Raw genomic sequence first — 28000 nt, 5'->3', positions numbered from 1 at the left:
AGGTCTCCCAGCTCCCTTGGGCTCGCGGACTTCAAGGGCACAACCCCGAGCCTTGACGTGGCCAGGGAAAGCCCTGAAGTCCAGATGGGAGCCCAGCCCGAGGCAAGGGAGCTTTCCCAGGAGCAGCTGGCGGAGCAGCCAGCGTCCTGGCACCAGCAGGTGTCATCCCGCAGGTCCCAGGACGCTGTGTTGGCTGTGCCAGCTGGCAACAGCCCCAGCCTGGTGGTGGAGCCGATCCTTGAGACACCAAGGAGTCTCCTCCATCCCCAGGAAGCTGCCGCACCACGGCTCTCGACTACCTCGAAGGCCTTCGTAAGAGCAGGTGAGAGGTCCTGAGGAGCTGTCAGAGGCTCCCCTGGGGCTCCTGACGGGCATGCCCAGGCCAGGCCGGGGCCCCTGAGAGTGGCCTAGTCCCTGGCTGCTTCCAGCGCCTCTGATGCCACGGCTTCAAAAGGCCCTCTCTGCTTTGCAGCTGCTCCTGGGACGCCCCCGGGCGAAGCCTCGGGCTGTAGCCCCGGCCGGCCACAAGAGCTGAGCGCGGCCCACGACGCCGGGGATAGAGACGGTGCCGCCCTGCCCCGCTGCCCTGCGCCTCCCGCAGCCGCCTCTGCGCCCTGCCCCGGCCCGGCCGTGCCGCTGGCCAGCCCCGGGGCTGCCGGGCGGGGGCCGCTGCCCGGCGCACAGCAGGAAGCAGGTCAGAGCAGCGGGGCCCGCGGCGGCTCGGCCCGCTTCACTTGCGGGCGCTCGGGGGGTTCCTGGGCGCAAGGCTGACGGCTCGCTCTTGGCCGCAGGGCGAAAGAAGGAGCTGCAGGAGCTCTACCAGCTGGGCCCGCAGCTGGGCAGCGGCGGCTTCGGCACCGTTTTCTCGGGCATCCGCCTCTCGGACGGGAGGCCGGTGAGTGAGCGGGAAGGCCGGGCGTGCGGGGAGGGGCAGCGGCGGGCAAGGGCAGGCCTTGAGCTCAGCCCCCCCGTCTCGATGGCTGGCAGGTGGCCGTCAAACGCGTGGCCCGGGAGAGCGTCCTGCAGTGGGTCGAGCTGGTGAGTGAGCGGGGCCAGCGGCACAGAGCGGGCTGTGCCCCAAGCGTCCCCCGGGCGGGATGAATCCCCATCACCAGGGAGGCTGCCCGAGGGGCCACGGGGGCATGCCAGGCAGGGCCCGGCGCAGCCACAGGGCAGCGTCAGGCCCGCTGTAGGCGCTGTCTCCTCCTCACAGCCCGACGGCACCTGCGTTCCGATGGAGATCGCGCTCATGGAGAAGGTGGGCTCCGGCTGCCGCTTCATCATCCAGCTGCTGGACTGGTTTGAGCTGCCTGACAGCTTCGCGCTGGTGATGGAGCGTCCGGAGCGGTCGCGGGATCTCCTGCAGCTCCTGCGGGAGCACGGGTTCCTGAGCGAGGACAAGGCGCGCTGGCTCTTCTGCCAGGTGCTGTGCGCCGTGCAGCACTGCACCGCCTGCGGCGTCCTGCACCGGGACATCAAGCTGGAGAACCTCCTCGTGGACCCGGCATGCGGAGATCTGAAGCTGATTGACTTCGGCTGCGGCACCTTCCTCCAGGAGCGAGCCTTCACGCGATTTGCCGGTGAGCCGAGAGCCCCAGCCCGGGCCCTGCTCCCGGTGCCGGGCACTGCACGGCCCCGTTCCCTCCTCGGCCGTGGCCGTGGGGGGCGGCGTTCAGCCGGCTGCCGCCAGCCCTGTGGCACGGGGCGGAGCCGTGTCCCAGGAGCCGGCTGCCGGCCCTGCCCACACGGGGCGGGGGCCGCCAAAGCCGGGCCCCGGCCGCTCGGCTCGGCAGCCCTGCGAGGGCTGGGGCTGCCCCGTCGGCCTTGTCTGCCTTGCAGAAGGGGTTCTTGGCTTGGGCCGGAGGGCGCGGAGTGGCCTCGGGGGTGGGGGGAGGTTGTGGCCGGCAGTGCAGCCCCTGCCTCTGGCAGGAGGCTGGCGCCAGGCTCTGGAAGGCAGCAGCCTGCGGCTGGACAGCGCTGCCTGTGTCCCCTAGGAACACAGGCGTACAGCCCGCCCGAGTTGGTCGCCATGGGCTGCTACCGCGGCGATTCGGCCACCGTGTGGTCCCTGGGCGTGCTGCTGTACGCAATGGTGTGCGGGAGCCTCCCCTTCGAGGACAACCGCGCCATCGTGCTGGGGCAGCTCTTCTTCGGGCCGCAGGTCTCTCCAGGTTGGTACCTGGCCTCAAGCGGGCGGCTTTGGCAGACGGCAGCGCGCAGCCCGGCGCGGCCCTCCCGCAGCTCCGCGGCCCCTGCCCTCAAGGGCCGGCCGCAGGCAGGAGGCGGCCCGTGCCGCCGGGCTCCGTGTGGCACACGCCGCCTGAAGGAGGGGGCCGTGTCCCGCCGGGCCGCCCTCCCGCACCGGGCACCGGCGGCGCTCTGGGCCCGGCGCGGCTCTGAGCACACGCAGCACGGCCCGGGCCCCGCGGGCGTCGGGGGGCGCCGGGCACGAGCCTTCTGCAAGTGACCGCCGCTTTCTGCCTCCTCTCCGCAGAGTGCCAGCACCTCATCTGCTGGTGTCTGTCCAAGCACCCCGCGGACAGGCCACAGCTGGAGGAGATCTTGCGCCACCCTTGGCTGCGGGGCTGGCGGTTTTGAGGCCTTGCCAGAGCCTCTGCAGCACCCAGGTACCCGGGCCCAGGCAGGACTCAATAAAAGAAAAAAACACCAAACCAACCACAAACCAAAAAATAAAACAACCACCAACCCATTCCCGGCTGTCAGGTCTGGTGCTATTTGGGACCATTTCCACTCCGAGCCGAGCCCCAATGTCCCCTCATAATGACCGCCAGCTTGAGGGAGGAGCCGCCATTTAAGGGAAGCCGTGAGGGGCAAGCAGTCACCCCGCAAAGAAATGGGGGTAATCTGGGAAAACACCCACACATATCAAACACCCACCAGCTCCCCGAGTGAGGAGGGACCCTGGCAACTCCCAGAGTGACGCCAGCTCCTCTGGTCACTTTTGAAACGTCACCCCCGAAGGGCACGGGAGCAGGTGATTCCCCAATGTCAGCAGGCAAGCAGGTGAGGCAGAAGGCTGGCTTGCCTGAACAGGCATCTTCTCTGGGAAATAGCATGGAAAAGGAAGCTGTGTGCCCAGTGGAAAGCAGGTCACAGATGCTTCTTGCCACTGAAGGGAGAGATTTGGTGTGGCGAAAGCTCAGCTGGAGATGAAGGTGGCCAGAAATGTGAGGCACAATAAAAAGCAGTGTTTTCAAATACATTAAAGGGAAAAAAAATCATTGTAAAAGTAACATTGTCCCCTACCAGGATGTGGATGGTCACCTCACAGACAGGGGCAGAGACACGGTACAGGTGTTTAATGCATTCTTTGCCTCTGTCTTCAACACTCATCCCTCCCTTCCCAGTGGAAAACGGTGCATTGTAGCAAGGGACACAGCAGAGTTTTGGAAGAGGGCAAGCCCTGCTCAGCAGAAACCAAACCACCCCTGTTTGATTCACAGCATTCCCATCCAAGCCCAACACAGGCCAGCTTCTTGGAAGAAAGGAAGCCTATCCCAGTCAAAACCAGAGCGGTGGGAGCACCATGAGCGGTCTTTAACAAATCCTGATTTATTTAGATCAGAGGCACTGCAGAGGTCAGGGAGCTGCAAACAAATAACTCTTCCAGCCCTCGACCACCGTCTCAGGAGAGCTCCCCAGAGACAGAGGAACTTCCTTTGTGTCTGAAGGATCTTCCCAGGCAGAGAGGAGTGGGTATTTCCAGTTGGTAACGCTGCAGGGTCTTGGGAGCTGTGGACTTGACACGGCTGGCACCAGCACTCTTCCTGATGTGCCACCACTTGCTCCAGGAAAGGATTCATTGGAACAGGCTGACCTCTGCTTCTTACTTCCAGGCTTTTTCTGGCCACGGCCATCTTCAGGGATGAGCCAGTTCTGCCGAGCCCTGAGGCGGGCGGGGCACTGACGGCACAAAGGGGCCGAGCGCTGGCGTGAGGCAGGGCTGTGATGTTACAGGGGGTCCTGGCCACAGCACTGTGACATCACCCGCCACCCCTATATAAGCCGGGCCAGCCCCCGCAGCCGCCAGTGCGGTTGCCATGGGACGTGCCGGAGCCATGGGTGACGGTGGTGTCCTGCTCACCGCACTTGTCCTGCTGCTGGCCGCCGTGGCTGTCTGCTGGGCCATCGGCCACTGGCAACCACGGCGGCGGCACACACGGACAGCAGCGACGAGGAGCAAGCGCTCCCGCGTCCGGCCCAGAGGCTCTCGGAGGAAGCGAGGAGCCCCCGCGGCTCCCAGGTCCTGCGGGCCTCGGGCCCCCTCTCACAAGCGGCCACGCGCTCCCGCCAGCCCCACACGCGGCGCCTGCGGCTGCCGCCGCTGCACGGCAGTGGCCCGCGAGCTGCAGGAACTGATGCTGCTGCTCTGGGCTGGCACTGGGACACGTGTGCCGCTCTACGCGGGGATGTGGCAGGCGCTGTGGGAAGGACTGGAGGAGCTGGGGAAGCGAGGCCACCTGCCCTGCTGCGGCTCCTTCAGATCCTCCACAAGCCTCCGTCCCCGCAAGAGGCTGCTCCCAGCAAGACTCTCCATCCCTGGGAGCACCTCAACCCCTGCAAGGATGGCACAGCAGCGGAGACCCGCCATCCACGCAGGAGGTGCAGGCTGTCAGAGACCCTCCATCCTGCCAGGAGCCTCTGCTATCTCTGACAGCCTCCATCCCTCACAGAGGCTCAGTGAGACCTGTCGGCCTGCAGAAGGTGCAGAGCCCATGCACAGGTCTCCCAGCTCCCTTGGGCTCACGGACTTCAAGGGCACAACCCCGAGCCTTGACGTGGCCAGGGAAAGCCCTGAAGTCCAGATGGGAGCCCAGCCCGAGGCAAGGGAGCTTTCCCAGGAGCAGCTGGCGGAGCAGCCAGCGTCCTGGCACCAGCAGGTGTCATCCCGCAGGTCCCAGGACGCTGTGTTGGCTGTGCCAGCTGGCAACAGCCCCAGCCTGGTGGTGGAGCCGATCCTTGAGACACCAAGGAGTCTCCTCCATCCCCAGGAAGCTGCCGCACCACGGCTCTCGACTACCTCGAAGGCCTTCGTAAGAGCAGGTGAGAGGTCCTGAGGAGCTGTCAGAGGCTCCCCTGGGGCTCCTGACGGGCATGCCCAGGCCAGGCCGGGGCCCCTGAGAGTGGCCTAGTCCCTGGCTGCTTCCAGCGCCTCTGATGCCACGGCTTCAAAAGGCCCTCTCTGCTTTGCAGCTGCTCCTGGGACGCCCCCGGGCGAAGCCTCGGGCTGTAGCCCCGGCCGGCCACAAGAGCTGAGCGCGGCCCACGACGCCGGGGATAGAGACGGTGCCGCCCTGCCCCGCTGCCCTGCGCCTCCCGCAGCCGCCTCTGCGCCCTGCCCCGGCCCGGCCGTGCCGCTGGCCAGCCCCGGGGCTGCCGGGCGGGGGCCGCTGCCTGGCGCACAGCAGGAAGCAGGTCAGAGCAGCGGGGCCCGCGGCGGCTCGGCCCGCTTCACTTGCGGGCGCTCGGGGGGTTCCTGGGCGCAAGGCTGACGGCTCGCTCTTGGCCGCAGGGCGAAAGAAGGAGCTGCAGGAGCTCTACCAGCTGGGCCCGCAGCTGGGCAGCGGCGGCTTCGGCACCGTTTTCTCGGGCATCCGCCTCTCGGACGGGAGGCCGGTGAGTGAGCGGGAAGGCCGGGCGTGCGGGGAGGGGCAGCGGCGGGCAAGGGCAGGCCTTGAGCTCAGCCCCCCCGTCTCGATGGCTGGCAGGTGGCCGTCAAACGCGTGGCCCGGGAGAGCGTCCTGCAGTGGGTCGAGCTGGTGAGTGAGCGGGGCCAGCGGCACAGAGCGGGCTGTGCCCCAAGCGTCCCCCGGGCGGGATGAATCCCCATCACCAGGGAGGCTGCCCGAGGGGCCACGGGGGCATGCCAGGCAGGGCCCGGCGCAGCCACAGGGCAGCGTCAGGCCCGCTGTAGGCGCTGTCTCCTCCTCACAGCCCGACGGCACCTGCGTTCCGATGGAGATCGCGCTCATGGAGAAGGTGGGCTCCGGCTGCCGCTTCATCATCCAGCTGCTGGACTGGTTTGAGCTGCCTGACAGCTTCGCGCTGGTGATGGAGCGTCCGGAGCGGTCGCGGGATCTCCTGCAGCTCCTGCGGGAGCACGGGTTCCTGAGCGAGGACAAGGCGCGCTGGCTCTTCTGCCAGGTGCTGTGCGCCGTGCAGCACTGCACCGCCTGCGGCGTCCTGCACCGGGACATCAAGCTGGAGAACCTCCTCGTGGACCCGGCATGCGGAGATCTGAAGCTGATTGACTTCGGCTGCGGCACCTTCCTCCAGGAGCGAGCCTTCACGCGATTTGCCGGTGAGCCGAGAGCCCCAGCCCGGGCCCTGCTCCCGGTGCCGGGCACTGCACGGCCCCGTTCCCTCCTCGGCCGTGGCCGTGGGGGGCGGCGTTCAGCCGGCTGCCGCCAGCCCTGTGGCACGGGGCGGAGCCGTGTCCCAGGAGCCGGCTGCCGGCCCTGCCCACACGGGGCGGGGGCCGCCAAAGCCGGGCCCCGGCCGCTCGGCTCGGCAGCCCTGCGAGGGCTGGGGCTGCCCCGTCGGCCTTGTCTGCCTTGCAGAAGGGGTTCTTGGCTTGGGCCGGAGGGCGCGGAGTGGCCTCGGGGGTGGGGGGAGGTTGTGGCCGGCAGTGCAGCCCCTGCCTCTGGCAGGAGGCTGGCGCCAGGCTCTGGAAGGCAGCAGCCTGCGGCTGGACAGCGCTGCCTGTGTCCCCTAGGAACACAGGCGTACAGCCCGCCCGAGTTGGTCGCCATGGGCTGCTACCGCGGCGATTCGGCCACCGTGTGGTCCCTGGGCGTGCTGCTGTACGCAATGGTGTGCGGGAGCCTCCCCTTCGAGGACAACCGCGCCATCGTGCTGGGGCAGCTCTTCTTCGGGCCGCAGGTCTCTCCAGGTTGGTACCCGGCCTCAAGCGGGCGGCTTTGGCAGACGGCAGCGCGCAGCCCAGCGCGGCCCTCCCGCAGCTCCGCGGCCCCTGCCCTCAAGGGCCGGCCGCAGGCAGGAGGCGGCCCGTGCCGCCGGGCTCCGTGTGGCACACGCCGCCTGAAGGAGGGGGCCGTGTCCCGCCGGGCCGCCCTCCCGCACCGGGCACCGGCGGCGCTCTGGGCCCGGCGCGGCTCTGAGCACACGCAGCACGGCCCGGGCCCCGCGGGCGTCGGGGGGCGCCGGGCACGAGCCTTCTGCAAGTGACCGCCGCTTTCTGCCTCCTCTCCGCAGAGTGCCAGCACCTCATCTGCTGGTGTCTGTCCAAGCACCCCGCGGACAGGCCACAGCTGGAGGAGATCTTGCGCCACCCTTGGCTGCGGGGCTGGCGGTTTTGAGGCCTTGCCAGAGCCTCTGCAGCACCCAGGTACCCGGGCCCAGGCAGGACTCAATAAAAGAAAAAAACACCAAACCAACCACAAACCAAAAAATAAAACAACCACCAACCCATTCCCGGCTGTCAGGTCTGGTGCTATTTGGGACCATTTCCACTCCGAGCCGAGCCCCAATGTCCCCTCATAATGACCGCCAGCTTGAGGGAGGAGCCGCCATTTAAGGGAAGCCGTGAGGGGCAAGCAGTCACCCCGCAAAGAAATGGGGGTAATCTGGGAAAACACCCACACATATCAAACACCCACCAGCTCCCCGAGTGAGGAGGGACCCTGGCAACTCCCAGAGTGACGCCAGCTCCTCTGGTCACTTTTGAAACGTCACCCCCGAAGGGCACGGGAGCAGGTGATTCCCCAATGTCAGCAGGCAAGCAGGTGAGGCAGAGGGCTGGCTTGCCTGAACAGGCATCTTCTCTGGGAAATAGCATGGAAAAGGAAGCTGTGTGCCCAGTGGAAAGCAGGTCACAGATGCTTCTTGCCACTGAAGGGAGAGATTTGGTGTGGCGAAAGCTCAGCTGGAGATGAAGGTGGCCAGAAATGTGAGGCACAATAAAAAGCAGTGTTTTCAAATACATTAAAGGGAAAAAAAATCATTGTAAAAGTAACATTGTCCCCTACCAGGATGTGGATGGTCACCTCACAGACAGGGGCAGAGACACGGTACAGGTGTTTAATGCATTCTTTGCCTCTGTCTTCAACACTCATCCCTCCCTTCCCAGTGGAAAACGGTGCATTGTAGCAAGGGACACAGCAGAGTTTTGGAAGAGGGCAAGCCCTGCTCAGCAGAAACCAAACCACCCCTGTTTGATTCACAGCATTCCCATCCAAGCCCAACACAGGCCAGCTTCTTGGAAGAAAGGAAGCCTATCCCAGTCAAAACCAGAGCGGTGGGAGCACCATGAGCGGTCTTTAACAAATCCTGATTTATTTAGATCAGAGGCACTGCAGAGGTCAGGGAGCTGCAAACAAATAACTCTTCCAGCCCTCGACCACCGTCTCAGGAGAGCTCCCCAGAGACAGAGGAACTTCCTTTGTGTCTGAAGGATCTTCCCAGGCAGAGAGGAGTGGGTATTTCCAGTTGGTAACGCTGCAGGGTCTTGGGAGCTGTGGACTTGACACGGCTGGCACCAGCACTCTTCCTGATGTGCCACCACTTGCTCCAGGAAAGGATTCATTGGAACAGGCTGACCTCTGCTTCTTACTTCCAGGCTTTTTCTGGCCACGGCCATCTTCAGGGATGAGCCAGTTCTGCCGAGCCCTGAGGCGGGCGGGGCACTGACGGCACAAAGGGGCCGAGCGCTGGCGTGAGGCAGGGCTGTGATGTTACAGGGGGTCCTGGCCACAGCACTGTGACATCACCCGCCACCCCTATATAAGCCGGGCCAGCCCCCGCAGCCGCCAGTGCGGTTGCCATGGGACGTGCCGGAGCCATGGGTGACGGTGGTGTCCTGCTCACCGCACTTGTCCTGCTGCTGGCCGCCGTGGCTGTCTGCTGGGCCATCGGCCACTGGCAACCACGGCGGCGGCACACACGGACAGCAGCGACGAGGAGCAAGCGCTCCCGCGTCCGGCCCAGAGGCTCTCGGAGGAAGCGAGGAGCCCCCGCGGCTCCCAGGTCCTGCGGGCCTCGGGCCCCCTCTCACAAGCGGCCACGCGCTCCCGCCAGCCCCACGCGCGGCGCCTGCAGCTGCCGCCGCTGCACGGCAGTGGCCCGCGAGCTGCAGGAACTGATGCTGCTGCTCTGGGCTGGCACTGGGACACGTGTGCCGCTCTACGCGGGGATGTGGCAGGCGCTGTGGGAAGGACTGGAGGAGCTGGGGAAGCGAGGCCACCTGCCCTGCTGTGGCTCCTTCAGATCCTCCACAAGCCTCCGTCCCCGCAAGAGGCTGCTCCCAGCAAGACTCTCCATCCCTGGGAGCGCCTCAACCCCTGCAAGGATGGCACAGCAGCGGAGACCCGCCATCCACGCAGGAGGTGCAGGCTGTCAGAGACCCTCCATCCTGCCAGGAGCCTCTGCTATCTCTGACAGCCTCCATCCCTCACAGAGGCTCAGTGAGACCTGTCGGCCTGCAGAAGGTGCAGAGCCCATGCACAGGTCTCCCAGCTCCCTTGGGCTCACGGACTTCAAGGGCACAACCCCGAGCCTTGACGTGGCCAGGGAAAGCCCTGAAGTCCAGATGGGAGCCCAGCCCGAGGCAGGGGAGCTCCAAGAGACCTGTCAGCCTGCAGAAGGTGCAGAGCCCATGCACAGGTCTCCCAGCTCCCTTGGGCTCACGGACTTCAAGGGCACAACCCCGAGCCTTGACGTGGCCAGGGAAAGCCCTGAAGTCCAGATGGGAGCCCAGCCCGAGGCAAGGGAGCTTTCCCAGGAGCAGCTGGCGGAGCAGCCAGCGTCCTGGCACCAGCAGGTGTCATCCCGCAGGTCCCAGGACGCTGTGTTGGCTGTGCCAGCTGGCAACAGCCCCAGCCTGGTGGTGGAGCCGATCCTTGAGACACCAAGGAGTCTCCTCCATCCCCAGGAAGCTGCCGCACCACGGCTCTCGACTACCTCGAAGGCCTTCGTAAGAGCAGGTGAGAGGTCCTGAGGAGCTGTCAGAGGCTCCCCTGGGGCTCCTGACGGGCATGCCCAGGCCAGGCCGGGGCCCCTGAGAGTGGCCTAGTCCCTGGCTGCTTCCAGCGCCTCTGATGCCACGGCTTCAAAAGGCCCTCTCTGCTTTGCAGCTGCTCCTGGGACGCCCCCGGGCGAAGCCTCGGGCTGTAGCCCCGGCCGGCCACAAGAGCTGAGCGCGGCCCACGACGCCGGGGATAGAGACGGTGCCGCCCTGCCCCGCTGCCCTGCGCCTCCCGCAGCCGCCTCTGCGCCCTGCCCCGGCCCGGCCGTGCCGCTGGCCAGCCCCGGGGCTGCCGGGCGGGGGCCGCTGCCTGGCGCACAGCAGGAAGCAGGTCAGAGCAGCGGGGCCCGCGGCGGCTCGGCCCGCTTCACTTGCGGGCGCTCGGGGGGTTCCTGGGCGCAAGGCTGACGGCTCGCTCTTGGCCGCAGGGCGAAAGAAGGAGCTGCAGGAGCTCTACCAGCTGGGCCCGCAGCTGGGCAGCGGCGGCTTCGGCACCGTTTTCTCGGGCATCCGCCTCTCGGACGGGAGGCCGGTGAGTGAGCGGGAAGGCCGGGCGTGCGGGGAGGGGCAGCGGCGGGCAAGGGCAGGCCTTGAGCTCAGCCCCCCCGTCTCGATGGCTGGCAGGTGGCCGTCAAACGCGTGGCCCGGGAGAGCGTCCTGCAGTGGGTCGAGCTGGTGAGTGAGCGGGGCCAGCGGCACAGAGCGGGCTGTGCCCCAAGCGTCCCCCGGGCGGGATGAATCCCCATCACCAGGAGGCTGCCCGAGGGGCCACGGGGGCATGCCAGGCAGGGCCCGGCGCAGCCACAGGGCAGCGTCAGGCCCGCTGTAGGCGCTGTCTCCTCCTCACAGCCCGACGGCACCTGCGTTCCGATGGAGATCGCGCTCATGGAGAAGGTGGGCTCCGGCTGCCGCTTCATCATCCAGCTGCTGGACTGGTTTGAGCTGCCTGACAGCTTCGCGCTGGTGATGGAGCGTCCGGAGCGGTCGCGGGATCTCCTGCAGCTCCTGCGGGAGCACGGGTTCCTGAGCGAGGACAAGGCGCGCTGGCTCTTCTGCCAGGTGCTGTGCGCCGTGCAGCACTGCACCGCCTGCGGCGTCCTGCACCGGGACATCAAGCTGGAGAACCTCCTCGTGGACCCGGCATGCGGAGATCTGAAGCTGATTGACTTCGGCTGCGGCACCTTCCTCCAGGAGCGAGCCTTCACGCGATTTGCCGGTGAGCCGAGAGCCCCAGCCCGGGCCCTGCTCCCGGTGCCGGGCACTGCACGGCCCCGTTCCCTCCTCGGCCGTGGCCGTGGGGGGCGGCGTTCAGCCGGCTGCCGCCAGCCCTGTGGCACGGGGCGGAGCCGTGTCCCAGGAGCCGGCTGCCGGCCCTGCCCACATGGGGCGGGGGCCGCCAAAGCCGGGCCCCGGCCGCTCGGCTCGGCAGCCCTGCGAGGGCTGGGGCTGCCCCGTCGGCCTTGTCTGCCTTGCAGAAGGGGTTCTTGGCTTGGGCCGGAGGGCGCGGAGTGGCCTCGGGGGTGGGGGGAGGTTGTGGCCGGCAGTGCAGCCCCCTGCCTCTGGCAGGAGGCTGGCGCCAGGCTCTGGAAGGCAGCAGCCTGCGGCTTGGACAGCGCTGCCTGTGTCCCCTAGGAACACAGGCGTACAGCCCGCCCGAGTTGGTCGCCATGGGCTGCTACCGCGGCGATTCGGCCACCGTGTGGTCCCTGGGCGTGCTGCTGTACGCAATGGTGTGCGGGAGCCTCCCCTTCGAGGACAACCGCGCCATCGTGCTGGGGCAGCTCTTCTTCGGGCCGCAGGTCTCTCCAGGTTGGTACCCGGCCTCAAGCGGGCGGCTTTGGCAGACGGCAGCGCGCAGCCCGGCGCGGCCCTCCCGCAGCTCCGCGGCCCCTGCCCTCAAGGGCCGGCCGCAGGCAGGAGGCGGCCCGTGCCGCCGGGCTCCGTGTGGCACACGCCGCCTGAAGGAGGGGGCCGTGTCCCGCCGGGCCGCCCTCCCGCACCGGGCACCGGCGGCGCTCTGGGCCCGGCGCGGCTCTGAGCACACGCAGCACGGCCCGGGCCCCGCGGGCGTCGGGGGGCGCCGGGCACGAGCCTTCTGCAAGTGACCGCCGCTTTCTGCCTCCTCTCCGCAGAGTGCCAGCACCTCATCTGCTGGTGTCTGTCCAAGCCCGCGGACAGGCCACAGCTGGAGGAGATCTTGCGCCACCCTTGGCTGCGGGGCTGGCGGTTTTGAGGCCTTGCCAGAGCCTCTGCAGCACCCAGGTACCCGGGCCCAGGCAGGACTCAATAAAAGAAAAAAACACCAAACCAACCACAAACCAAAAAATAAAACAACCACCAACCCATTCCCGGCTGTCAGGTCTGGTGCTATTTGGGACCATTTCCACTCCGAGCCGAGCCCCAATGTCCCCTCATAATGACCGCCAGCTTGAGGGAGGAGCCGCCATTTAAGGGAAGCCGTGAGGGGCAAGCAGTCACCCCGCAAAGAAATGGGGGTAATCTGGGAAAACACCCACACATATCAAACACCCACCAGCTCCCCGAGTGAGGAGGGACCCTGGCAACTCCCAGAGTGACGCCAGCTCCTCTGGTCACTTTTGAAACGTCACCCCCGAAGGGCACGGGAGCAGGTGATTCCCCAATGTCAGCAGGCAAGCAGGTGAGGCAGAGGGCTGGCTTGCCTGAACAGGCATCTTCTCTGGGAAATAGCATGGAAAAGGAAGCTGTGTGCCCAGTGGAAAGCAGGTCACAGATGCTTCTTGCCACTGAAGGGAGAGATTTGGTGTGGCGAAAGCTCAGCTGGAGATGAAGGTGGCCAGAAATGTGAGGCACAATAAAAAGCAGTGTTTTCAAATACATTAAAGGGAAAAAAAATCATTGTAAAAGTAACATTGTCCCCTACCAGGATGTGGATGGTCACCTCACAGACAGGGGCAGAGACACGGTACAGGTGTTTAATGCATTCTTTGCCTCTGTCTTCAACACTCATCCCTCCCTTCCCAGTGGAAAACGGTGCATTGTAGCAAGGGACACAGCAGAGTTTTGGAAGAGGGCAAGCCCTGCTCAGCAGAAACCAAACCACCCCTGTTTGATTCACAGCATTCCCATCCAAGCCCAACACAGGCCAGCTTCTTGGAAGAAAGGAAGCCTATCCCAGTCAAAACCAGAGCGGTGGGAGCACCATGAGCGGTCTTTAACAAATCCTGATTTATTTAGATCAGAGGCACTGCAGAGGTCAGGGAGCTGCAAACAAATAACTCTTCCAGCCCTCGACCACCGTCTCAGGAGAGCTCCCCAGAGACAGAGGAACTTCCTTTGTGTCTGAAGGATCTTCCCAGGCAGAGAGGAGTGGGTATTTCCAGTTGGTAACGCTGCAGGGTCTTGGGAGCTGTGGACTTGACACGGCTGGCACCAGCACTCTTCCTGATGTGCCACCACTTGCTCCAGGAAAGGATTCATTGGAACAGGCTGACCTCTGCTTCTTACTTCCAGGCTTTTTCTGGCCACGGCCATCTTCAGGGATGAGCCAGTTCTGCCGAGCCCTGAGGCGGGCGGGGCACTGACGGCACAAAGGGGCCGAGCGCTGGCGTGAGGCAGGGCTGTGATGTTACAGGGGGTCCTGGCCACAGCACTGTGACATCACCCGCCACCCCTATATAAGCCGGGCCAGCCCCCGCAGCCGCCAGTGCGGTTGCCATGGGACGTGCCGGAGCCATGGGTGACGGTGGTGTCCTGCTCACCGCACTTGTCCTGCTGCTGGCCGCCGTGGCTGTCTGCTGGGCCATCGGCCACTGGCAACCACGGCGGCGGCACACACGGACAGCAGCGACGAGGAGCAAGCGCTCCCGCGTCCGGCCCAGAGGCTCTCGGAGGAAGCGAGGAGCCCCCGCGGCTCCCAGGTCCTGCGGGCCTCGGGCCCCCTCTCACAAGCGGCCACGCGCTCCCGCCAGCCCCACGCGCGGCGCCTGCAGCTGCCGCCGCTGCACGGCAGTGGCCCGCGAGCTGCAGGAACTGATGCTGCTGCTCTGGGCTGGCACTGGGACACGTGTGCCGCTCTACGCGGGGATGTGGCAGGCGCTGTGGGAAGGACTGGAGGAGCTGGGGAAGCGAGGCCACCTGCCCTGCTGTGGCTCCTTCAGATCCTCCACAAGCCTCCGTCCCCGCAAGAGGCTGGCTCTCCAGCAAGACTCTCCATCCCTGGGAGCGCCTCAACCCCTGCAAGGATGGCACAGCAGCGGAGACCCGCCATCCACGCAGGAGGTGCAGGCTGTCAGAGACCCTCCATCCTGCCAGGAGCCTCTGCTATCTCTGACAGCCTCCATCCCTCACAGAGGCTCAGTGAGACCTGTCGGCCTGCAGAAGGTGCAGAGCCCATGCACAGGTCTCCCAGCTCCCTTGGGCTCACGGACTTCAAGGGCACAACCCCGAGCCTTGACGTGGCCAGGGAAAGCCCTGAAGTCCAGATGGGAGCCCAGCCCGAGGCAGGGGAGCTCCAAGAGACCTGTCAGCCTGCAGAAGGTGCAGAGCCCATGCACAGGTCTCCCAGCTCCCTTGGGCTCACGGACTTCAAGGGCACAACCCCGAGCCTTGACGTGGCCAGGGAAAGCCCTGAAGTCCAGATGGGAGCCCAGCCCGAGGCAAGGGAGCTTTCCCAGGAGCAGCTGGCGGAGCAGCCAGCGTCCTGGCACCAGCAGGTGTCATCCCGCAGGTCCCAGGACGCTGTGTTGGCTGTGCCAGCTGGCAACAGCCCCAGCCTGGTGGTGGAGCCGATCCTTGAGACACCAAGGAGTCTCCTCCATCCCCAGGAAGCTGCCGCACCACGGCTCTCGACTACCTCGAAGGCCTTCGTAAGAGCAGGTGAGAGGTCCTGAGGAGCTGTCAGAGGCTCCCCTGGGGCTCCTGACGGGCATGCCCAGGCCAGGCCGGGGCCCCTGAGAGTGGCCTAGTCCCTGGCTGCTTCCAGCGCCTCTGATGCCACGGCTTCAAAAGGCCCTCTCTGCTTTGCAGCTGCTCCTGGGACGCCCCCGGGCGAAGCCTCGGGCTGTAGCCCCGGCCGGCCACAAGAGCTGAGCGCGGCCCACGACGCCGGGGATAGAGACGGTGCCCGCCCTGCCCCGCTGCCCTGCGCCTCCCGCAGCCGCCTCTGCGCCCTGCCCCGGCCCGGCCGTGCCGCTGGCCAGCCCCGGGGCTGCCGGGCGGGGGCCGCTGCCTGGCGCACAGCAGGAAGCAGGTCAGAGCAGCGGGGCCCGCGGCGGCTCGGCCCGCTTCACTTGCGGGCGCTCGGGGGGTTCCTGGGCGCAAGGCTGACGGCTCGCTCTTGGCCGCAGGGCGAAAGAAGGAGCTGCAGGAGCTCTACCAGCTGGGCCCGCAGCTGGGCAGCGGCGGCTTCGGCACCGTTTTCTCGGGCATCCGCCTCTCGGACGGGAGGCCGGTGAGTGAGCGGGAAGGCCGGGCGTGCGGGGAGGGGCAGCGGCGGGCAAGGGCAGGCCTTGAGCTCAGCCCCCCCGTCTCGATGGCTGGCAGGTGGCCGTCAAACGCGTGGCCCGGGAGAGCGTCCTGCAGTGGGTCGAGCTGGTGAGTGAGCGGGGCCAGCGGCACAGAGCGGGCTGTGCCCCAAGCGTCCCCCGGGCGGGATGAATCCCCATCACCAGGGAGGCTGCCCGAGGGGCCACGGGGGCATGCCAGGCAGGGCCCGGCGCAGCCACAGGGCAGCGTCAGGCCCGCTGTAGGCGCTGTCTCCTCCTCACAGCCCGACGGCACCTGCGTTCCGATGGAGATCGCGCTCATGGAGAAGGTGGGCTCCGGCTGCCGCTTCATCATCCAGCTGCTGGACTGGTTTGAGCTGCCTGACAGCTTCGCGCTGGTGATGGAGCGTCCGGAGCGGTCGCGGGATCTCCTGCAGCTCCTGCGGGAGCACGGGTTCCTGAGCGAGGACAAGGCGCGCTGGCTCTTCTGCCAGGTGCTGTGCGCCGTGCAGCACTGCACCGCCTGCGGCGTCCTGCACCGGGACATCAAGCTGGAGAACCTCCTCGTGGACCCGGCATGCGGAGATCTGAAGCTGATTGACTTCGGCTGCGGCACCTTCCTCCAGGAGCGAGCCTTCACGCGATTTGCCGGTGAGCCGAGAGCCCCAGCCCGGGCCCTGCTCCCGGTGCCGGGCACTGCACGGCCCCGTTCCCTCCTCGGCCGTGGCCGTGGGGGGCGGCGTTCAGCCGGCTGCCGCCAGCCCTGTGGCACGGGGCGGAGCCGTGTCCCAGGAGCCGGCTGCCGGCCCTGCCCACACGGGGCGGGGGCCGCCAAAGCCGGGCCCCGGCCGCTCGGCTCGGCAGCCCTGCGAGGGCTGGGGCTGCCCCGTCGGCCTTGTCTGCCTTGCAGAAGGGGTTCTTGGCTTGGGCCGGAGGGCGCGGAGTGGCCTCGGGGGTGGGGGGAGGTTGTGGCCGGCAGTGCAGCCCCTGCCTCTGGCAGGAGGCTGGCGCCAGGCTCTGGAAGGCAGCAGCCTGCGGCTGGACAGCGCTGCCTGTGTCCCCTAGGAACACAGGCGTACAGCCCGCCCGAGTTGGTCGCCATGGGCTGCTACCGCGGCGATTCGGCCACCGTGTGGTCCCTGGGCGTGCTGCTGTACGCAATGGTGTGCGGGAGCCTCCCCTTCGAGGACAACCGCGCCATCGTGCTGGGGCAGCTCTTCTTCGGGCCGCAGGTCTCTCCAGGTTGGTACCCGGCCTCAAGCGGGCGGCTTTGGCAGACGGCAGCGCGCAGCCCGGCGCGGCCCTCCCGCAGCTCCGCGGCCCCTGCCCTCAAGGGCCGGCCGCAGGCAGGAGGCGGCCCGTGCCGCCGGGCTCCGTGTGGCACACGCCGCCTGAAGGAGGGGGCCGTGTCCCGCCGGGCCGCCCTCCCGCACCGGGCACCGGCGGCGCTCTGGGCCCGGCGCGGCTCTGAGCACACGCAGCACGGCCCGGGCCCCGCGGGCGTCGGGGGGCGCCGGGCACGAGCCTTCTGCAAGTGACCGCCGCTTTCTGCCTCCTCTCCGCAGAGTGCCAGCACCTCATCTGCTGGTGTCTGTCCAAGCACCCCGCGGACAGGCCACAGCTGGAGGAGATCTTGCGCCACCCTTGGCTGCGGGGCTGGCGGTTTTGAGGCCTTGCCAGAGCCTCTGCAGCACCCAGGTACCCGGGCCCAGGCAGGACTCAATAAAAGAAAAAAACACCAAACCAACCACAAACCAAAAAATAAAACAACCACCAACCCATTCCCGGCTGTCAGGTCTGGTGCTATTTGGGACCATTTCCACTCCGAGCCGAGCCCCAATGTCCCCTCATAATGACCGCCAGCTTGAGGGAGGAGCCGCCATTTAAGGGAAGCCGTGAGGGGCAAGCAGTCACCCCGCAAAGAAATGGGGGTAATCTGGGAAAACACCCACACATATCAAACACCCACCAGCTCCCCGAGTGAGGAGGGACCCTGGCAACTCCCAGAGTGACGCCAGCTCCTCTGGTCACTTTTGAAACGTCACCCCCGAAGGGCACGGGAGCAGGTGATTCCCCAATGTCAGCAGGCAAGCAGGTGAGGCAGAGGGCTGGCTTGCCTGAACAGGCATCTTCTCTGGGAAATAGCATGGAAAAGGAAGCTGTGTGCCCAGTGGAAAGCAGGTCACAGATGCTTCTTGCCACTGAAGGGAGAGATTTGGTGTGGCGAAAGCTCAGCTGGAGATGAAGGTGGCCAGAAATGTGAGGCACAATAAAAAGCAGTGTTTTCAAATACATTAAAGGGAAAAAAAATCATTGTAAAAGTAACATTGTCCCCTACCAGGATGTGGATGGTCACCTCACAGACAGGGGCAGAGACACGGTACAGGTGTTTAATGCATTCTTTGCCTCTGTCTTCAACACTCATCCCTCCCTTCCCAGTGGAAAACGGTGCATTGTAGCAAGGGACACAGCAGAGTTTTGGAAGAGGGCAAGCCCTGCTCAGCAGAAACCAAACCACCCCTGTTTGATTCACAGCATTCCCATCCAAGCCCAACACAGGCCAGCTTCTTGGAAGAAAGGAAGCCTATCCCAGTCAAAACCAGAGCGGTGGGAGCACCATGAGCGGTCTTTAACAAATCCTGATTTATTTAGATCAGAGGCACTGCAGAGGTCAGGGAGCTGCAAACAAATAACTCTTCCAGCCCTCGACCACCGTCTCAGGAGAGCTCCCCAGAGACAGAGGAACTTCCTTTGTGTCTGAAGGATCTTCCCAGGCAGAGAGGAGTGGGTATTTCCAGTTGGTAACGCTGCAGGGTCTTGGGAGCTGTGGACTTGACACGGCTGGCACCAGCACTCTTCCTGATGTGCCACCACTTGCTCCAGGAAAGGATTCATTGGAACAGGCTGACCTCTGCTTCTTACTTCCAGGCTTTTTCTGGCCACGGCCATCTTCAGGGATGAGCCAGTTCTGCCGAGCCCTGAGGCGGGCGGGGCACTGACGGCACAAAGGGGCCGAGCGCTGGCGTGAGGCAGGGCTGTGATGTTACAGGGGGTCCTGGCCACAGCACTGTGACATCACCCGCCACCCCTATATAAGCCGGGCCAGCCCCCGCAGCCGCCAGTGCGGTTGCCATGGGACGTGCCGGAGCCATGGGTGACGGTGGTGTCCTGCTCACCGCACTTGTCCTGCTGCTGGCCGCCGTGGCTGTCTGCTGGGCCATCGGCCACTGGCAACCACGGCGGCGGCACACACGGACAGCAGCGACGAGGAGCAAGCGCTCCCGCGTCCGGCCCAGAGGCTCTCGGAGGAAGCGAGGAGCCCCCGCGGCTCCCAGGTCCTGCGGGCCTCGGGCCACCTCTCACAAGCGGCCACGCGCTCCCCGCCAGCCCCACGCGCGGCGCCTGCAGCTGCCGCCGCTGCACGGCAGTGGCCCGCGAGCTGCAGGAACTGATGCTGCTGCTCTGGGCTGGCACTGGGACACGTGTGCCGCTCTACGCGGGGATGTGGCAGGCGCTGTGGGAAGGACTGGAGGAGCTGGGGAAGCGAGGCCACCTGCCCTGCTGTGGCTCCTTCAGATCCTCCACAAGCCTCCGTCCCCGCAAGAGGCTGCTCCCAGCAAGACTCTCCATCCCTGGGAGCGCCTCAACCCCTGCAAGGATGGCACAGCAGCGGAGACCCGCCATCCACGCAGGAGGTGCAGGCTGTCAGAGACCCTCCATCCTGCCAGGAGCCTCTGCTATCTCTGACAGCCTCCATCCCTCACAGAGGCTCAGTGAGACCTGTCGGCCTGCAGAAGGTGCAGAGCCCATGCACAGGTCTCCCAGCTCCCTTGGGCTCACGGACTTCAAGGGCACAACCCCGAGCCTTGACGTGGCCAGGGAAAGCCCTGAAGTCCAGATGGGAGCCCAGCCCGAGGCAGGGGAGCTCCAAGAGACCTGTCGGCCTGCAGAAGGTGCAGAGCCCATGCACAGGTCTCCCAGCTCCCTTGGGCTCACGGACTTCAAGGGCACAACCCCGAGCCTTGACGTGGCCAGGGAAAGCCCTGAAGTCCAGATGGGAGCCCAGCCCGAGGCAAGGGAGCTTTCCCAGGAGCAGCTGGCGGAGCAGCCAGCGTCCTGGCACCAGCAGGTGTCATCCCGCAGGTCCCAGGACGCTGTGTTGGCTGTGCCAGCTGGCAACAGCCCCAGCCTGGTGGTGGAGCCGATCCTTGAGACACCAAGGAGTCTCCTCCATCCCCAGGAAGCTGCCGCACCACGGCTCTCGACTACCTCGAAGGCCTTCGTAAGAGCAGGTGAGAGGTCCTGAGGAGCTGTCAGAGGCTCCCCTGGGGCTCCTGACGGGCATGCCCAGGCCAGGCCGGGGCCCCTGAGAGTGGCCTAGTCCCTGGCTGCTTCCAGCGCCTCTGATGCCACGGCTTCAAAAGGCCCTCTCTGCTTTGCAGCTGCTCCTGGGACGCCCCCGGGCGAAGCCTCGGGCTGTAGCCCCGGCCGGCCACAAGAGCTGAGCGCGGCCCACGACGCCGGGGATAGAGACGGTGCCGCCCTGCCCCGCTGCCCTGCGCCTCCCGCAGCCGCCTCTGCGCCCTGCCCCAGCCCGGCCGTGCCGCTGGCCAGCCCCGGGGCTGCCGGGCGGGGGCCGCTGCCCGGCGCACAGCAGGAAGCAGGTCAGAGCAGCGGGGCCCGCGGCGGCTCGGCCCGCTTCACTTGCGGGCGCTCGGGGGGTTCCTGGGCGCAAGGCTGACGGCTCGCTCTTGGCCGCAGGGCGAAAGAAGGAGCTGCAGGAGCTCTACCAGCTGGGCCCGCAGCTGGGCAGCGGCGGCTTCGGCACCGTTTTCTCGGGCATCCGCCTCTCGGACGGGAGGCCGGTGAGTGAGCGGGAAGGCCGGGCGTGCGGGGAGGGGCAGCGGCGGGCAAGGGCAGGCCTTGAGCTCAGCCCCCCCGTCTCGATGGCTGGCAGGTGGCCGTCAAACGCGTGGCCCGGGAGAGCGTCCTGCAGTGGGTCGAGCTGGTGAGTGAGCGGGGCCAGCGGCACAGAGCGGGCTGTGCCCCAAGCGTCCCCCGGGCGGGATGAATCCCCATCACCAGGGAGGCTGCCCGAGGGGCCACGGGGGCATGCCAGGCAGGGCCCGGCGCAGCCACAGGGCAGCGTCAGGCCCGCTGTAGGCGCTGTCTCCTCCTCACAGCCCGACGGCACCTGCGTTCCGATGGAGATCGCGCTCATGGAGAAGGTGGGCTCCGGCTGCCGCTTCATCATCCAGCTGCTGGACTGGTTTGAGCTGCCTGACAGCTTCGCGCTGGTGATGGAGCGTCCGGAGCGGTCGCGGGATCTCCTGCAGCTCCTGCGGGAGCACGGGTTCCTGAGCGAGGACAAGGCGCGCTGGCTCTTCTGCCAGGTGCTGTGCGCCGTGCAGCACTGCACCGCCTGCGGCGTCCTGCACCGGGACATCAAGCTGGAGAACCTCCTCGTGGACCCGGCATGCGGAGATCTGAAGCTGATTGACTTCGGCTGCGGCACCTTCCTCCAGGAGCGAGCCTTCACGCGATTTGCCGGTGAGCCGAGAGCCCCAGCCCGGGCCCTGCTCCCGGTGCCGGGCACTGCACGGCCCCGTTCCCTCCTCGGCCGTGGCCGTGGGCGGCGGCGTTCAGCCGGCTGCCGCCAGCCCTGTGGCACGGGGCGGAGCCGTGTCCCAGGAGCCGGCTGCCGGCCCTGCCCACACGGGGCGGGGGCCGCCAAAGCCGGGCCCCGGCCGCTCGGCTCGGCAGCCCTGCGAGGGCTGGGGCTGCCCCGTCGGCCTTGTCTGCCTTGCAGAAGGGGTTCTTGGCTTGGGCCGGAGGGCGCGGAGTGGCCTCGGGGGTGGGGGGAGGTTGTGGCCGGCAGTGCAGCCCCTGCCTCTGGCAGGAGGCTGGCGCCAGGCTCTGGAAGGCAGCAGCCTGCGGCTGGACAGCGCTGCCTGTGTCCCCTAGGAACACAGGCGTACAGCCCGCCCGAGTTGGTCGCCATGGGCTGCTACCGCGGCGATTCGGCCACCGTGTGGTCCCTGGGCGTGCTGCTGTACGCAATGGTGTGCGGGAGCCTCCCCTTCGAGGACAACCGCGCCATCGTGCTGGGGCAGCTCTTCTTCGGGCCGCAGGTCTCTCCAGGTTGGTACCCGGCCTCAAGCGGGCGGCTTTGGCAGACGGCAGCGCGCAGCCCGGCGCGGCCCTCCCGCAGCTCCGCGGCCCCTGCCCTCAAGGGCCGGCCGCAGGCAGGAGGCGGCCCGTGCCGCCGGGCTCCGTGTGGCACACGCCGCCTGAAGGAGGGGGCCGTGTCCCGCCGGGCCGCCCTCCCGCACCGGGCACCGGCGGCGCTCTGGGCCCGGCGCGGCTCTGAGCACACGCAGCACGGCCCGGGCCCCGCGGGCGTCGGGGGGCGCCGGGCACGAGCCTTCTGCAAGTGACCGCCGCTTTCTGCCTCCTCTCCGCAGAGTGCCAGCACCTCATCTGCTGGTGTCTGTCCAAGCACCCCGCGGACAGGCCACAGCTGGAGGAGATCTTGCGCCACCCTTGGCTGCGGGGCTGGCGGTTTTGAGGCCTTGCCAGAGCCTCTGCAGCACCCAGGTACCCGGGCCCAGGCAGGACTCAATAAAAGAAAAAAACACCAAACCAACCACAAACCAAAAAATAAAACAACCACCAACCCATTCCCGGCTGTCAGGTCTGGTGCTATTTGGGACCATTTCCACTCCGAGCCGAGCCCCAATGTCCCCTCATAATGACCGCCAGCTTGAGGGAGGAGCCGCCATTTAAGGGAAGCCGTGAGGGGCAAGCAGTCACCCCGCAAAGAAATGGGGGTAATCTGGGAAAACACCCACACATATCAAACACCCACCAGCTCCCCGAGTGAGGAGGGACCCTGGCAACTCCCAGAGTGACGCCAGCTCCTCTGGTCACTTTTGAAACGTCACCCCCGAAGGGCACGGGAGCAGGTGATTCCCCAATGTCAGCAGGCAAGCAGGTGAGGCAGAGGGCTGGCTTGCCTGAACAGGCATCTTCTCTGGGAAATAGCATGGAAAAGGAAGCTGTGTGCCCAGTGGAAAGCAGGTCACAGATGCTTCTTGCCACTGAAGGGAGAGATTTGGTGTGGCGAAAGCTCAGCTGGAGATGAAGGTGGCCAGAAATGTGAGGCACAATAAAAAGCAGTGTTTTCAAATACATTAAAGGGAAAAAAAATCATTGTAAAAGTAACATTGTCCCCTACCAGGATGTGGATGGTCACCTCACAGACAGGGGCAGAGACACGGTACAGGTGTTTAATGCATTCTTTGCCTCTGTCTTCAACACTCATCCCTCCCTTCCCAGTGGAAAACGGTGCATTGTAGCAAGGGACACAGCAGAGTTTTGGAAGAGGGCAAGCCCTGCTCAGCAGAAACCAAACCACCCCTGTTTGATTCACAGCATTCCCATCCAAGCCCAACACAGGCCAGCTTCTTGGAAGAAAGGAAGCCTATCCCAGTCAAAACCAGAGCGGTGGGAGCACCATGAGCGGTCTTTAACAAATCCTGATTTATTTAGATCAGAGGCACTGCAGAGGTCAGGGAGCTGCAAACAAATAACTCTTCCAGCCCTCGACCACCGTCTCAGGAGAGCTCCCCAGAGACAGAGGAACTTCCTTTGTGTCTGAAGGATCTTCCCAGGCAGAGAGGAGTGGGTATTTCCAGTTGGTAACGCTGCAGGGTCTTGGGAGCTGTGGACTTGACACGGCTGGCACCAGCACTCTTCCTGATGTGCCACCACTTGCTCCAGGAAAGGATTCATTGGAACAGGCTGACCTCTGCTTCTTACTTCCAGGCTTTTTCTGGCCACGGCCATCTTCAGGGATGAGCCAGTTCTGCCGAGCCCTGAGGCGGGCGGGGCACTGACGGCACAAAGGGGCCGAGCGCTGGCGTGAGGCAGGGCTGTGATGTTACAGGGGGTCCTGGCCACAGCACTGTGACATCACCCGCCACCCCTATATAAGCCGGGCCAGCCCCCGCAGCCGCCAGTGCGGTTGCCATGGGACGTGCCGGAGCCATGGGTGACGGTGGTGTCCTGCTCACCGCACTTGTCCTGCTGCTGGCCGCCGTGGCTGTCTGCTGGGCCATCGGCCACTGGCAACCACGGCGGCGGCACACACGGACAGCAGCGACGAGGAGCAAGCGCTCCCGCGTCCGGCCCAGAGGCTCTCGGAGGAAGCGAGGAGCCCCCGCGGCTCCCAGGTCCTGCGGGCCTCGGGCCACCTCTCACAAGCGGCCACGCGCTCCCGCCAGCCCCACGCGCGGCGCCTGCAGCTGCCGCCGCTGCACGGCAGTGGCCCGCGAGCTGCAGGAACTGATGCTGCTGCTCTGGGCTGGCACTGGGACACGTGTGCCGCTCTACGCGGGGATGTGGCAGGCGCTGTGGGAAGGACTGGAGGAGCTGGGGAAGCGAGGCCACCTGCCCTGCTGCGGCTCCTTCAGATCCTCCACAAGCCTCCGTCCCCGCAAGAGGCTGCTCCCAGCAAGACTCTCCATCCCTGGGAGCGCCTCAACCCCTGCAAGGATGGCACAGCAGCGGAGACCCGCCATCCACGCAGGAGGTGCAGGCTGTCAGAGACCCTCCATCCTGCCAGGAGCCTCTGCTATCTCTGACAGCCTCCATCCCTCACAGAGGCTCAGTGAGACCTGTCGGCCTGCAGAAGGTGCAGAGCCCATGCACAGGTCTCCCAGCTCCCTTGGGCTCACGGACTTCAAGGGCACAACCCCGAGCCTTGACGTGGCCAGGGAAAGCCCTGAAGTCCAGATGGGAGCCCAGCCCGAGGCAGGGGAGCTCCAAGAGACCTGTCGGCCTGCAGAAGGTGCAGAGCCCATGCACAGGTCTCCCAGCTCCCTTGGGCTCACGGACTTCAAGGGCACAACCCCGAGCCTTGACGTGGCCAGGGAAAGCCCTGAAGTCCAGATGGGAGCCCAGCCCGAGGCAAGGGAGCTTTCCCAGGAGCAGCTGGCGGAGCAGCCAGCGTCCTGGCACCAGCAGGTGTCATCCCGCAGGTCCCAGGACGCTGTGTTGGCTGTGCCAGCTGGCAACAGCCCCAGCCTGGTGGTGGAGCCGATCCTTGAGACACCAAGGAGTCTCCTCCATCCCCAGGAAGCTGCCGCACCACGGCTCTCGACTACCTCGAAGGCCTTCGTAAGAGCAGGTGAGAGGTCCTGAGGAGCTGTCAGAGGCTCCCCTGGGGCTCCTGACGGGCATGCCCAGGCCAGGCCGGGGCCCCTGAGAGTGGCCTAGTCCCTGGCTGCTTCCAGCGCCTCTGATGCCACGGCTTCAAAAGGCCCTCTCTGCTTTGCAGCTGCTCCTGGGACGCCCCCGGGCGAAGCCTCGGGCTGTAGCCCCGGCCGGCCACAAGAGCTGAGCGCGGCCCACGACGCCGGGGATAGAGACGGTGCCGCCCTGCCCCGCTGCCCTGCGCCTCCCGCAGCCGCCTCTGCGCCCTGCCCCGGCCCGGCCGTGCCGCTGGCCAGCCCCGGGGCTGCCGGGCGGGGGCCGCTGCCCGGCGCACAGCAGGAAGCAGGTCAGAGCAGCGGGGCCCGCGGCGGCTCGGCCCGCTTCACTTGCGGGCGCTCGGGGGGTTCCTGGGCGCAAGGCTGACGGCTCGCTCTTGGCCGCAGGGCGAAAGAAGGAGCTGCAGGAGCTCTACCAGCTGGGCCCGCAGCTGGGCAGCGGCGGCTTCGGCACCGTTTTCTCGGGCATCCGCCTCTCGGACGGGAGGCCGGTGAGTGAGCGGGAAGGCCGGGCGTGCGGGGAGGGGCAGCGGCGGGCAAGGGCAGGCCTTGAGCTCAGCCCCCCCGTCTCGATGGCTGGCAGGTGGCCGTCAAACGCGTGGCCCGGGAGAGCGTCCTGCAGTGGGTCGAGCTGGTGAGTGAGCGGGGCCAGCGGCACAGAGCGGGCTGTGCCCCAAGCGTCCCCCGGGCGGGATGAATCCCCATCACCAGGGAGGCTGCCCGAGGGGCCACGGGGGCATGCCAGGCAGGGCCCGGCGCAGCCACAGGGCAGCGTCAGGCCCGCTGTAGGCGCTGTCTCCTCCTCACAGCCCGACGGCACCTGCGTTCCGATGGAGATCGCGCTCATGGAGAAGGTGGGCTCCGGCTGCCGCTTCATCATCCAGCTGCTGGACTGGTTTGAGCTGCCTGACAGCTTCGCGCTGGTGATGGAGCGTCCGGAGCGGTCGCAGGATCTCCTGCAGCTCCTGCGGGAGCACGGGTTCCTGAGCGAGGACAAGGCGCGCTGGCTCTTCTGCCAGGTGCTGTGCGCCGTGCAGCACTGCACCGCCTGCGGCGTCCTGCACCGGGACATCAAGCTGGAGAACCTCCTCGTGGACCCGGCATGCGGAGATCTGAAGCTGATTGACTTCGGCTGCGGCACCTTCCTCCAGGAGCGAGCCTTCACGCGATTTGCCGGTGAGCCGAGAGCCCCAGCCCGGGCCCTGCTCCCGGTGCCGGGCACTGCACGGCCCCGTTCCCTCCTCGGCCGTGGCCGTGGGGGGCGGCGTTCAGCCGGCTGCCGCCAGCCCTGTGGCACGGGGCGGAGCCGTGTCCCAGGAGCCGGCTGCCGGCCCTGCCCACACGGGGCGGGGGCCGCCAAAGCCGGGCCCCAGCCGCTCGGCTCGGCAGCCCTGCGAGGGCTGGGGCTGCCCCGTCGGCCTTGTCTGCCTTGCAGAAGGGGTTCTTGGCTTGGGCCGGAGGGCGCGGAGTGGCCTCGGGGGTGGGGGGAGGTTGTGGCCGGCAGTGCAGCCCCTGCCTCTGGCAGGAGGCTGGCGCCAGGCTCTGGAAGGCAGCAGCCTGCGGCTGGACAGCGCTGCCTGTGTCCCCTAGGAACACAGGCGTACAGCCCGCCCGAGTTGGTCGCCATGGGCTGCTACCGCGGCGATTCGGCCACCGTGTGGTCCCTGGGCGTGCTGCTGTACGCAATGGTGTGCGGGAGCCTCCCCTTCGAGGACAACCGCGCCATCGTGCTGGGGCAGCTCTTCTTCGGGCCGCAGGTCTCTCCAGGTTGGTACCCGGCCTCAAGCGGGCGGCTTTGGCAGACGGCAGCGCGCAGCCCGGCGCGGCCCTCCCGCAGCTCCGCGGCCCCTGCCCTCAAGGGCCGGCCGCAGGCAGGAGGCGGCCCGTGCCGCCGGGCTCCGTGTGGCACACGCCGCCTGAAGGAGGGGGCCGTGTCCCGCCGGGCCGCCCTCCCGCACCGGGCACCGGCGGCGCTCTGGGCCCGGCGCGGCTCTGAGCACACGCAGCACGGCCCGGGCCCCGCGGGCGTCGGGGGGCGCCGGGCACGAGCCTTCTGCAAGTGACCGCCGCTTTCTGCCTCCTCTCCGCAGAGTGCCAGCACCTCATCTGCTGGTGTCTGTCCAAGCACCCCGCGGACAGGCCACAGCTGGAGGAGATCTTGCGCCACCCTTGGCTGCGGGGCTGGCGGTTTTGAGGCCTTGCCAGAGCCTCTGCAGCACCCAGGTACCCGGGCCCAGGCAGGACTCAATAAAAGAAAAAAACACCAAACCAACCACAAACCAAAAAATAAAACAACCACCAACCCATTCCCGGCTGTCAGGTCTGGTGCTATTTGGGACCATTTCCACTCCGAGCCGAGCCCCAATGTCCCCTCATAATGACCGCCAGCTTGAGGGAGGAGCCGCCATTTAAGGGAAGCCGTGAGGGGCAAGCAGTCACCCCGCAAAGAAATGGGGGTAATCTGGGAAAACACCCACACATATCAAACACCCACCAGCTCCCCGAGTGAGGAGGGACCCTGGCAACTCCCAGAGTGACGCCAGCTCCTCTGGTCACTTTTGAAACGTCACCCCCGAAGGGCACGGGAGCAGGTGATTCCCCAATGTCAGCAGGCAAGCAGGTGAGGCAGAGGGCTGGCTTGCCTGAACAGGCATCTTCTCTGGGAAATAGCATGGAAAAGGAAGCTGTGTGCCCAGTGGAAAGCAGGTCACAGATGCTTCTTGCCACTGAAGGGAGAGATTTGGTGTGGCGAAAGCTCAGCTGGAGATGAAGGTGGCCAGAAATGTGAGGCACAATAAAAAGCAGTGTTTTCAAATACATTAAAGGGAAAAAAAATCATTGTAAAAGTAACATTGTCCCCTACCAGGATGTGGATGGTCACCTCACAGACAGGGGCAGAGACACGGTACAGGTGTTTAATGCATTCTTTGCCTCTGTCTTCAACACTCATCCCTCCCTTCCCAGTGGAAAACGGTGCATTGTAGCAAGGGACACAGCAGAGTTTTGGAAGAGGGCAAGCCCTGCTCAGCAGAAACCAAACCACCCCTGTTTGATTCACAGCATTCCCATCCAAGCCCAACACAGGCCAGCTTCTTGGAAGAAAGGAAGCCTATCCCAGTCAAAACCAGAGCGGTGGGAGCACCATGAGCGGTCTTTAACAAATCCTGATTTATTTAGATCAGAGGCACTGCAGAGGTCAGGGAGCTGCAAACAAATAACTCTTCCAGCCCTCGACCACCGTCTCAGGAGAGCTCCCCAGA

The 28000-nt window shown here is 66.2% G+C and overlaps 2 protein-coding genes across 2 annotated transcripts; both read left to right on the top strand.

The window, feature by feature from the left end:
• Positions 1 to 79: 79 nt before the first annotated feature.
• LOC134549320 (uncharacterized) lies at positions 80 to 4268 on the top strand. Its single transcript, XM_063394882.1, has one exon. The coding sequence runs from the start codon at positions 1235 to 1237 to the stop codon at positions 2465 to 2467; it is 1233 nt and encodes a 410-aa protein (XP_063250952.1). The 5' UTR covers positions 80 to 1234; the 3' UTR covers positions 2468 to 4268.
• A 20147-nt stretch (positions 4269 to 24415) lies between these two features.
• LOC134549288 (serine/threonine-protein kinase pim-3-like) lies at positions 24416 to 26330 on the top strand. The gene is made up of 2 exons (XM_063394859.1): positions 24416 to 26153; positions 26290 to 26330. The coding sequence occupies exons 1-2, from the start codon at positions 25571 to 25573 to the stop codon at positions 26328 to 26330; spliced, it is 624 nt and encodes a 207-aa protein (XP_063250929.1). The 5' UTR covers positions 24416 to 25570.
• The last annotated feature ends 1670 nt before the right edge of the window (positions 26331 to 28000 follow it).

This window comes from Prinia subflava, chromosome 4, assembly GCF_021018805.1.
Source record: "Prinia subflava isolate CZ2003 ecotype Zambia chromosome 4, Cam_Psub_1.2, whole genome shotgun sequence".
In the NCBI taxonomy this organism is placed as follows: Eukaryota; Metazoa; Chordata; class Aves; order Passeriformes; family Cisticolidae; genus Prinia; species Prinia subflava.
The sequence above is the reverse complement of the archived record's forward strand: the minus strand, read 5'-3'. Positions and strand labels throughout refer to the sequence as shown.